This window comes from Passer domesticus, chromosome 1, assembly GCF_036417665.1.
Source record: "Passer domesticus isolate bPasDom1 chromosome 1, bPasDom1.hap1, whole genome shotgun sequence".
In the NCBI taxonomy this organism is placed as follows: Eukaryota; Metazoa; Chordata; class Aves; order Passeriformes; family Passeridae; genus Passer; species Passer domesticus.
The window spans coordinates 3,255,378-3,267,460 of NC_087474.1; the positions used below are offsets into that span (position 1 = coordinate 3,255,378).

At 43.5% G+C, this 12,083-nt stretch overlaps 1 protein-coding gene across 2 annotated transcripts in view; it reads left to right on the plus strand.

Moving 5' to 3' along the window:
* Positions 1-12,083, plus strand: part of CRHR2 (corticotropin releasing hormone receptor 2) — a 141,808-nt gene that overhangs the window by 32,869 nt on the left and 96,856 nt on the right. Inside the window, exons 1-2 of one of the 2 annotated variants that reach the window (XM_064421674.1) lie at positions 9,404-9,867; positions 10,010-10,129. In XM_064421674.1, the coding sequence (XP_064277744.1) occupies positions 9,501-9,867; positions 10,010-10,129 (487 nt within the window). In that variant the 5' untranslated portion in view covers positions 9,404-9,500. Of the gene's footprint in view, positions 1-9,403; positions 9,868-10,009; positions 10,130-12,083 lie in introns of those variants that run through there. The other variant, XM_064421737.1, reaches the window with a different exon arrangement.

The window sequence follows — 12,083 nt, forward strand, 5'->3', positions numbered from 1 at the left end:
TTAATCAGAATGTTACGTGTTTTCCCCGAACTCATTATTTAATATTTATTGGGCTGAGACGTGCAGTTTTCCAAATAAAAACCACATTAACACATCCTGGGGAAAGAAACCCAGCTGTGCTGTCAAGCAGATTGGGAGTGCCACACATCCCAGGATTAATTTGTTGCTGCACCTGTTATTAAAATCTCTATCCCACTGTCAGCTACTTGATGACATTTACCCATGTTTTACATCTATGCTGAAATAAATCTGTTTCTGTAGGTGCTTATTTCAGTTTGCAGCTGTTTTGCTTTGATTCTTGTGGATTGATCCATGACTTTTGTAAAAATCCACTGTAACCAATGCTGATGGAACCAGTTACAGATTGAGATCTGCATATCCAATGTCTTGATGAGAACAGAAGAAACTTGGGTTTCGAGGCTTTAAACTGTTTTCCAAGGTTTATTCTTATTCTGGAAGTTCTTAGCCACAATATGGATGCAGACAATTTACAGGTGGCTCAAAATGTATGATTTAAAATAACAGGATTCTATAAGTTTTATACAAGATCATTAAAATTCAAATAAAAACATAGTATTTAAATAAATACGTGTGCATTTCAAAGCAGCATGAAGTCCTAGCTTTTCATTTCTGTCTGACATGTAAGTAAAACTCCAGTACCCATCTCAGATATGTGGTGTGTTGGCAGGTGACAGCTCTTTCCAAAGTACAAATATATATTGAGGTGAATAACATCCTACTAAGCAGAATATCTAAGAGTTGTAAATTTGAAGAAGGTATTTGTCTCCAAATTAAATGAATCATTTCTTTCTCTGAAAGTGTCCATTTTCCTGGAGACTGTTAGAGAACCTGATTTAGTCTAGACACCCAAATTTTAGTTGGCTGGAATTAGGTGAGATGAATCCTTCTGCCTCTGTGAACTTCTCAAATACCCTAAACCATGCGAGACCAGAAGTACCCTCAGCTGCAGAATCAGAAATACTGGCTTGAGGGTGAAAATATCAAGGGGTAGTGAGCCAAGCTAGGGAGGAGATCTGGAGAGGGATTTTTTTATCCCAGAAGGTATCAAAATTATGTGAGATCACTGATTCCAGACACAGGCACAAGCTATTGCAACAGAATTAATGTTCTGACATCCTCCCTGTTCTTCTGGGGCTGCAAACGTGTGCAGCAGTGGTTTAAAAATCACAGATCAGGCAATTATTACATTCTTTTTCCTCAGTTATCATGGCCATAATATTATGATAATCCATTTTCATGCCTAATCATTCCAGCCGGGGTCTGGTGTGACTGGATCCTCCTCACTGTCTGGTGAAAATGATGTGTTTGAGAACCACTGCCTCAGTTCTCAAAGTCAGTATTCTGCTCATGATTCCTGCTACTCCATTTCCAGGCATTTTCTCTGGTGTTTGCTGAGTGGTGGCTGGCAGGGAGATGCAAATCTATTACACAGTGTTTGTGTTGTATTGATTTCCTTTGGTAAATAATTCCATTAAATCTAAGACATGGAATCTGTAAACATAATGCTGCTGGCATTGTGATAGTCCTGTCCTAACAGGACATTTTTCTTCTCATATTTATTCCTGATGTGTTTAATTTCATATAGTTTTGTTTGCTCTCCCATGAAGTGATAGGACCAAAGTTATGGGATTACAGCTGCCAAACCCTCCAGGGAGACAAGGTGGGCCAGTGGGGAAAAACTCAGCAAACAATTTGATCTTTGTTCAGGGCATCTGGAATGGGATTAATCTGATTAATGCAGACATTTACATCAATCCAACCTTGTTCCTCTTATAGACAGCAAAGGTCTACTCAGGGTAATAGGTAGAGCTGAGGACAAAATCAATCTCATCTGGTGATTCTCATTGCAAAAGTTCTTTTTTTTTTTCTGTTGGTTGCACACCTCAGTGAATTGGCATCTCTGGGAACATTTGCACTGGGGACACCATAAGAGATGCGTCCAAAATTTGTTTCTTCTCTGAGATGTGTTGTAAACATAACAGTTCAACCAAGGGGAGAAAATTGTCAGGAAAACTTCAGTTGCTCTACAAGGCTTGTGCTACTCTGTGTTTTAGGAGATTTCCCACATTTATGAATTATTTTAACTCAAGGAATAAAAATCTACTACACAGACTAAAGCCTATGTAACAATAGTGAAAGCCTCTCTGTGACATGCTGCTGATGGGATTCTTCCCTTTTATGACAGGCTGAGGTTTTGCCCAGTCTGATATCCCCAGGTTTCCCAGAACACTGGAGATGCCTGAGGACAAAATGTTTGCCCTGTGGTGGCTGCTTCAGAAGGGATGAACCTTCCCAAGGTCCTGAGTTTCTCTGCCAGCCTCCTGTGGCTGTTCAAGACATGCTGAAATACCTCACATCTTGCAGGTCACACACTTTTGGGCAGTGGAATCAGAGTCTAGATCCTTCTTGCCTATAAATGGCAGCTTTGATAACTCATGGAAGGCAGAGGGTCAGAGCAATCTTGAGAGCTGGCAACTCTGCAGTGTTTCAATCTGTTACAAGTCCTTGATTTTCCACTTGGTTTGGGCCCAGAGGAGTACAGAAGCCACTAGCCCAGGGTCCCAAAGCCAGACTGATGGTGCTCCTCAAAGAAAACCCAAGCAAATATAAGTTAGATGGTTCAAAACTGGGAGTCACGACATTGTAGCTACCATGTGTGCTAGGCCATGAAGGCAGGGCCCAGACCCCAAAGGGTTAATTGTCTTACTTCTGGTAAAGTTGCTTAGGAAGCCAAATTGATTAGATCATGGCAATTTGGAGCAGGCTGGTTTTATTTGTGTGTCTTGGAAAACACAGGCATCTGCGAAGGAAGGCAGGAGCTTCTCTTGAAATGGAAAATGTAAACCCCCTCCTTCCAGATCATTAGTTTTGAAATTAAGGAGCTCTCAGGCAATGATATGGGAGTAGGAATATCAGTTCTTTTATTAGAAAAAAATAAAATGCAGTAATACAGAACACCACAGCCAGAGCCAGAGCAGGAGCTGAGCCCTGTGTGTCAGGGTGGTGGCACAGTCCCATCCCATGGGGGCTCAGCCCTCCTGCAGTGCCAGCTGTGCTTCTGCTGGAGCAGGGATCCTGCACAAGGCTGCAGTTTTCCTCTGCAGCTCCAGGGCTGCTGCAGATGGGCCTGCTCTTCCTCTGGCAATGCAGGGCAGGAGAAAGCTGCTCCTCTGGGAATGCAGTGGGCAAAGGCTGCTGTGCTGTTCCAGGCTCAGATTGTATCCAGGTAGGAATGCTTGGCTCCTGCCCTGGGCGGAGCATCTCCCCATGGGATGCTGGAATTTGATCAGCCATGCAGGGACACTCAGTGGCCATGGACAGCAGAGATCTCCTGGAGGGAGGATTGGCTGTGGGAGAGATAACAGAGGATAACTGCCCCAGCTCTGACAGATGGCGACAAAATACACAGTCCCAGCCACATCTTGCATTTGCAACCTAAGACATGGTGTCATCTGATTTGGGTAATTTTTAGAGCTGGGATATTGAGCAGGATGATCATGTGTTATTTGTCTCTCTTTGTGCTTTCTGAGCTACCTGATGTTTCAAATTCAGGCACCGTGCAGTGCCTGTTAGTTCCCAAGGAAATGAGGGATTGACTTCTGTGGTGTCTTATTGCTGTACATCCTCCCAGGTTATGATGCATGAGAAGACTACTCAGATCTTCCCAGCATGCAGTGAAAGGCAGCACAACCAAGCAGAGTGGGAGGCAGGGAGAGCAAAAGTTTGGCATATCCTGAATTAAGCCGCAAGGAATTTTGTGGCTGATGTGTGCTGAGGAGAACAGGACAAGACCCCTGAATCTTTACATCCTTTCTGGCAGTGGTCCCATTGTACATAACAGAAAGAGTGGGACTAATGACACACATGCTCATGGTCATCATTTGTTCAGATGGGACTTAACCCTCCTTATTTTTGCTATCTTTTGTGCTTATGCTGTAAACAGGGCACCAGGCCATTGCCAGACATAGATAAATATATCAGATGGGCTCCTTTGTGTTTTTGTGTGTGTCTGCGAAGCACTGACTCTGACTTTGACCCTGTATAAATTCAGAGTTATTCTGGAATGCTGCTGTGCTCTTATGCAGTAGGTGATGTTCTGTACATTCATCTAAAACAGCTCACTTCAAGAAAAATAGCTCTGGCAGTTTATTAGTGTGTCAAGGTTGGTTCTTTTGTGTGTTTTGTGTTCTTGTAATCTCCCTGCAGTGTCTCATCGTTTGTCTCATATAACGTGATTCACTCACACAGGTTTTATAGCTGTAGAGAATGACAAGTGTATTAATATACCAAAAGAAATATATTGATATTGTATTGAAATACATTGATTTGACAGCATAAATAATAAATGGCTACAAGCCATTTATTATTTACACTGTTGGATCATTTTACACCCCCAGTAAATATTTTCTAGCATCAATGAAGCTGTGAAGATTCATCACCACAGACCTGCATTTATTAATTTTATCTTTGCTCAGTGGAGTCATACTTCATTTCTAGCAATAAAGGATGTCTCCTGTTCCTAACAAATGAGTCTATCAGCTGAAACAAAGATCTCTATGTATCTATGTCTTATCTCCCTCTCCACATACAACAATTTTCAATTCTCAACTTTCAGTGTAGGTCTCAAGTAGATGCAGAAAGAACCAGATTTTGATTAAAAGTGTAGCTCTCAGTTTGAGAAGGGTTTTTCTTTAGTCTACTAAAGTCTACTCCTGCAGCAGAGTGGAATTCATTGTGAGGAGCCCCAATGTGGTGTGGCAGAGAAGTCAGCCATACGTGACATATCCATGGCAGTTCTAGAGCTGTCTGTGGAGATCTCTAAGCTGTCCTCAATATCTTGCTGCTAGAATTCCCTTGCTCCCTGTGGTCTGAATGTGCTCCCACTCTGAAAATTGCATTTATCCACCTGGAATGGGAAGATAAATATTCTGCCAGCTCATGGCCGTGTTGTCACTGCATTTGAGATGTGCAGTCAGAGCAGTTTTACAGTGAAGCTTGAGAAGGAGGGCTTTGAGTGTTGTGGCCCAGAAGCCACCTGGGTAAATCTGTACCTTCTTCAAAGTTCTGCATTCCTTACAAAGCTGAAAATTCCCAGTAACTTGAAAGTTTGATGCTGGAAGGTCATTGCAATAACACAGGATTACTGGGGGACACTTTTCAGAGAAGAAAATGAGATGAGAAAAAATTGATTGTACCATTTGAAACCCTCCAGCCTCATATTTAGAAGTGACAGCTCCATGAGTGAGTTAACAGAGCAGTTTGTACATGAGATGAAGACTCTGGATGTGGATATACACACCTGGGTTAGGGGAGGAGAGCTGAAGAACCAACACTGGCACCGTGACTCAGTGTGATACTTCCATACTGATGAGGTGAAATTCCTGAAAGCCAAATGGCACTGAGGCACAGAGGACATTGGTGTCACCAGATGGACAGATGATGTGCATTTCCTGCCCTGAGCCTTGTTACAAAGCAGAGCACAGGGTGACTGCTGTGCCTGGAGAGCAGGAGCTCTTCACATTGACAGACAGAGAACATGAGTGATGAAACTGTCACTGTGGTGGGAGGCTGAATACAGCGGCTTTTCTTTCTCTGAAGAAGGGAAATGAGGAGAGAACTTGTGTTCTGGGTTTTTTCCCTCCTTGGTTTTTTTTTTTCCCCTCCTCTCAATAATCATCCTGGGTCTTGAAATACCCAGGAATCTCTTGTGTTTGTGTAGATTGAGTGCCTGAGGAGACATCAGGTGGTTCTGGAGCTCCTTCCACCCTCTCCAAACACTTCCAGTGACTGCCTGAGTCTGCATAGAGCTGAGTTTTGATGTTGCTGGGTAATCACAGCTCATCCTTGCTACTCACTGTTAGTGGGGCAAACTCAAGGCTGTGCTCTGGCTAATTCCATCAGCTGTGGCTTGGAGTGGGTTGTAGATGAAGAAAGCAGCTGTGTAGCAGTGGTGTGAGGGCTGACATACAGAGGTTTCCATTGCCATTTATGAGCTGAGCTCGTTCCTTTCCCAGAAGAACTGCAGGTGACCTTTTAAGAAGTCCTCTTTAAAGGGTGTTACTGAGCTCTGTGTGTGTGCACAGGTTTATTTGTCTGTCCTGTTCTGTTCCAGAACCTTGCACATGCACCCAGTGAACAGCAGCACGCAGGACCGAGCCCACTTGGAAGCTGGCAAAGTTTTTCTGCCTGCCAGGAACCAAATCCCAGCTTTCTTGGGATGCTGAGGAATTTCTAAGGCAGATCTCTGCTGCCTGGCAAGGTCTGATTTGTGTCACGTGCACCATGGCATCGGCAGAGAAGCAGAAGTGTCAGCAGCTGCAGATTTCTGTCAATCTTTCATATAACTGAGTTTGCTTCTTGCATAAAGAACAACATTTTCACATCAAATGAGTCCAACTGACAGAGTCAGGATTTCACTAGATCCAGTCAGAGAGAAACTTTGGTGGTTAATTGTGCCCAGGGATAGCTGCAAAAGTAGCTTTGCATCAAGAGGTTACAATAACATTGGGATTATTAAATAATAGTGCTGATTTGTGGACTGAGGAACATTAAATTATTTTCTTCGTTCGGACTTAATCCTCAACATTCATCCCCTCTATATTTATTCTTGCAGTGGGATTTATTATTATTATTAAATATATGGAACACAACAGGATTGTACCATACATAATGCTTCTAAGATTTTCTAAAATTTGAACTGAAAATATGAAAATCAGTTTAGATTGAAGATTTTCTAGCTCTTCTCACTTAAATGAAGAAATCATTCTCCTGATCCTGAAAAAATATTTAGTTTAATTCAGGGCTATTGTTTCAGGTGTTAACCACTATAAAGAACAGAACTGAAATGAAATCCAGCTTAGTGTTCGACTCTAATATTTGAACCATTTGAAATATCTTCCAATAGTTTATTCTGGAAAACACAGGGCAGAATTAGGAACATAAAACATTTACCAAATTTAAAAGTAGTTACTTTTTTTAAAAACTGACATTCTTTTTTTGTAATTTATTGAGTGATGCATTCCTCAAAATATTCAGGAAACTCCAGTGCCCAAAGCCTCCGAGCAGGATTTTGATTCCAGTGTGCTGAATAAACAGCATGAAAAAATAGAAAGAGCAGACAGTAGGTGAGAAATGAAGACTTCTGGCCAGGGTATGTGATTTTTCTCCTGCAGAGAGGCAGCAGAAGCAGAAAAAAAAAATCTTACAACATCCTGGACCAGTGTCCTGCTGACTGCTCAGTCCTGCCTGTGTGGGAGTGACCACTGGGCGCATTCAGGTGCTGTCCTGTGAGAAGGTCTCAAAGCCACCCCTGAGAAGCTCAGCTTGAGGAACAAAAAGGAATTTTATGAGCTCGACTGAGCTGTCAGGAAGGAGAAAATGAGAGTTTTGAGCACCCTTTATCCCTCACTCTTGGAAGTTGAAGAAAAAGGGTTTTCTCCTCAAAGCACTGTTCAAAGCCAGCCAGTAGGTTGGTTGTGGTCATGTTACATGACTGATGCTAAAAAAATGTCCTCGCCTCCTTTTTGGGGTTACAGGTGCATGAGACAAAGAGGTCTGTTGGTGTTGAGAAGGGTTAATTTATTGCAATTGAGATTTCTCCAGAAGGGCTGCAGTTTTGGGAACATTCACTTGGGAAGGAGATCAAGGCTCCAGAGAGAGAAGCAGATTCACTTGTCTCAGAATATCGCAGTGTCTAGAGAGTTAGTACACTTGTTATTCTCGTGGGTTTTCACATATTTCAAATAAAAATACTTATCCCAAAACCACAGTGGCACTCCTCCCCTCTCTGCCATTGCAATCTGAAAATCTCCAGATTCCCAGATGGCAGAATAACATCCTGGCTAGTTCTCTCCTCAGTGCATGTTGTTAATTTATTTGTTGTTCTAACCCAGTTATTTTTTCTTTTCCTCTCTCTGAATGCCACAATTCTTTTGGTCCTTCAAAAGTGAGGAATAAAGCCCTTCAGTCTTAAATATGAATAAAAAGAAAGGCCAGGCCTTTGCAGGGTGGGTGATAAATGTTGTAGGAAGTCCTGTACCATTGCTTTGAGCTCAGTGTAAGCACCTTGTCCAATCTAAAGCTGTGAACAGACTGGAAATGTTTCATTTTGCTGTCTTTGCTTTCTCTTTCTGCATTCCTCTCTGCCACTTCCATATCTCCTGATCGTGGTGGTATACACCCTTTCGCGTCAGTTTTTTGTTTGCTTCCCAAAATCCTTCTGAGTCTGTGATCATAAATGATCCTCAGCAACACATAATGATCATAAATGATCATAATGATCATGAATGATCCTCAGTAATCCCCCTTTTTTTTTTTGTTGTTGTTGTTGTTTGGTTGTTTTTTTTGTTTTTTTTTTTTTTTAGGGATTTCCTCATAGCTTGGTATAGCAAATCAGAAAGGCTGGTCAGGTCTGAGCTGCTCTGCAGCGTGTCCCAGAGTGCAGCCCTTCACCCAGTTCCCACTCTGCTAAGTTTTGATTTCCCAAAGATAATGAGTCTTCTGGGCAGCTCCTTCCAAACCTCTCTTCCTTCCCCCTCACCAGACCCTTCTCCTGCTGTCCCACACTGACCTCAGTTTGTCAAGCCCTTTGCTCTTCCCTCTCTCCCCACCCCAGGATTTTCTGGTTTAGAGGCTCCTGGTCAGTCTGGGTGCTCATCCTTTCTGAAAACCTTGCTCTCTCCTGCCACTGGAAAATGAGAGGGGCATTTCTTTTCTCCCCCTTCCCTTGAATGATGCATCCTTTGCTTCAGAGCTCTCTGTGCCTTGCCCTGCTCTACTGTCCACCCTGTCCCATCTGTGTGAGGGGCTCAGAGACGTGTTCCCTTGGTGCTTAGGCCCTGCTCTCCCCACTCTGCCTCTTCTCTGGGTCATTATTCCAGATTTCTTTATTCCAGACCAGCCTGGACGAGGCTTGAAGCAACCTGGTCTATTGGAAGGTGACCCTTCCCATGGCAGGGTGTTGGAATGAGATGACCTTTAACATCTCTTCCAACCCCAACTTTATGTGATTTTATGATTACTCCAGATTCCTTTATTCCAATGCCTCTCTTCTGTCTTATCATCTCCTTCATCCCTGTTTTCATTATTTCTCTTCTTTCTCAAAGCCTGCAGAGCAGCTCCTGGGCCGGGTCCCTCCTCTCCCCCCTGCCCCAGCATCCCTGCTCATCCTCAGTCCCACCAGCAAAGGCAGGAATTGCTTCACTCCACAAAAAAACCCAGTTCTCCTCCTCTGATGGCTTTTCCTGTTCTCCCTGGCTTTAATTTGCAGCGAGTATTTTTTTTTTTTTTCCTTTGCAAAAGCTCTCATCCCTGGAGCTGACAATAAAACCGTGCCTGTGTGTGTCGGAGGGAGGGCGGGAGAGGCAGGAGCAGAGGGAGGGAGGGGGATGCAGCAGCGCAGCGCTCTGGCACGGTGAGGCGGCATCTGCGAGCCGGGGGACACCGGCGAGACGAGAGCCCCTCACCCCGGGCTCAGCCCGATGCCATTGGCTCCCGAGCCGCTGGATTTAAAGGGAAGAGCAGCTCGGAGGGCTGAGCACAGGCAGACGAGGGCTCGGCCAAGTTGTCAGCGCGCTGCGAGCAGCGGGGGCTGGAGCAGAGAGACTGCGGGGTGCCCGCGCCTGGATGCTCCTTTGGCTCCAGAACGGGAAAAGAAGAAGAGAGGACCAAAAACACAAAAGCAGGCAGAAAGGGGTGAAGGAGCCAGTCCGGCAGTCCCAGAGGGAATAATGGATGTGACCATCTCTCAGTTCATCTTAGAAGAATTTGATGTGAACTGCAGCCTCCTGGATCGTTTGCACGAGACTTTTTTGGAGAGTTCCTCTCTCCCTTTCCTGGGCTTTGATGGTAGGAATTGTTACCTGGTGCAGCGCTCGGGAAAAGCTTTAGAAGTGCTGAGATTCGGTTCGTTTTGTGATGCAAAGTGCGTGGCTTTTGTGCTTTCTCAACTGCTTCTTTTTGCCTTTCTGTCCCGTTTTTCCAACCCCAGGTCCGTACTGCAATGCCACCACGGACCAGATCGGGACCTGCTGGCCCAGAACCTCTGCGGGGGAACTCGTGGAGAGACCCTGCCCCGAGTTCTTCAATGGGATCAAGTACAACACCACGAGTAAGTACAAACTCCTTTCCTCTCCCCCAGATCTCGCGTTCAGAAGGCGCCTGGGGACACCCAAAATCTATTTTCATTAAAGAAAAAAAAAAAAAAACAATAAAAGGAGAAAAAAAAAAGTTTTCTTGGGAATCAACATTTCCTCCACATTCCAGCTTGTATATTCAAAATTTTTTGCCTGGAATGATGCAGATTTCTCAAAAGCGCAGACTTGTGGACACTGTTTCCTCTTTGCTGAAGTACATTTAGGGAGATCCGGGCAGAAAAAAATCCTCTGCAGTCTGAGGAGGGTTTGTTGTGCTTTGTGTGTTTGTGCATGTGTAGCTGCCTACAGCTCAAGAGTGTTTGTAGCAGTGCTTCACCCACCTGGATAATTAAACAACCTTTGGCTCATGGAATACGAAATACTAAATACTACCACCTAAACACTGTATTTTGAAAGGACAGTCCCTTTTCCAGGCTGGCTGTGTGAGCAGGGCTTCAAACCCTGCTGGGAGCTGGATGTAACAGACAGAAAGAAGTCTGAGGGCTGCAATCTGTTTTAGCAACTTCATCAGGGACTGGCTGCTGAGGCTGGAGCTGCATCAGCTCCAGGAGAGGAAATCAGGCAGCAAATAATATTCAAAGCAAGAGAGCATGGGGGCTCCTTAGAAATCTCCTGGATGCTTTATTCTTCGAGGTAAACAATCATGATGACTCACTACAAATTTGTTATTCAGGCTGTGGGACCCAAGCACTCATTTCCTTTTGCTTATCTGTCAATACCCTTTGGACCTTTGATTAAGAGTTTTTAAATATATTAATTCCAAATATGTGCATCCACTTGTTTGTCATTCACTCTTTCAGTGTGGTTTTGACTGTAGGGATAATTTAATTCCATGTTTCATTCTGAACTTTTGCTTGGATGTTGGTGATCTCATTTGCAGGTAGTGTTAATTTTGTGGGGCCAGCATCCCGTAAAAGAGTGACCCTGATCTTATTTTTAAACTTGTAGAAAGTGAATTTATTCCTTCCCCAACTCTAGGTATCATGGTCAGGTAACTGGCCAAAAGTTTGGTGTGTTGGCTCTGTGAAACAAAGTCCCCTGCCAGGTTTGTTCATAGGGACAGACTGTGGCAGAGTAAAAGGTTGCCTCAGAGAACTGCAAAATCATCCTAAAGCCCTGTAATCTCAGACCTGGGTCTTTGCAATAAAACAGGAGGGAGCCTGGAATGGGCTGAGTGTTGCTGGCTTTGATTACAGCAGGTACTTCACTACTTGGACAAGTCTCAGTTGAGACCAGAAGAAAAATTCTGAGAATTAAGGGCAGTGCAGAACACATTGGAAAGAATTTAAATGTTTTTTCCTGTATATGAAAGAAAAAAAAATTGAATACCCAAGTTTGATTTTCTGTAAACTCTGTTGATGCTTTCACTAGTTCATCAATGACCTGATTTAAAGTTCTTCCCTGCTCCTCTCCTCCTCACTGGTGGCTCATGCTTGTATTGCAGTGCTAATAAGTTTTCTTAAATTCTTTGCTCTTAAAACAATGGCATGTTAATTAAATTAAAGACTAATGGAAATATGTTACTGAAATGCTGAAGCATTATTTTCTGAGGAAATGGGTATTTTTCTCCTTTCATCAAAAAATGAGTAGCTACCTCCAGTTGATCTTACACACTTCCATGTGTGTGGTTCCTCCAAGCTGTTGTGCAGAAAACAGAGGGAAGGATTATATCAAAATTTGGTCAAATTTTGAAATCAGTAGCTCCTTGAGAAATAGCAGTTAAGTGATTAAAGCTTGGGGAAGCAGTAGGAGAGCAGGTTAAGGTTTGAATACACAGGTGCCATCTCTTTTGGCATTTGAAAAATATAATTACTGCATGCAGAATATGTCCATAATTTAGGAAAACCAAATATTAACACATTCTGACCACTTGCATGATTTCACCAAGTTGGTTTTTGGGCTGCCTCA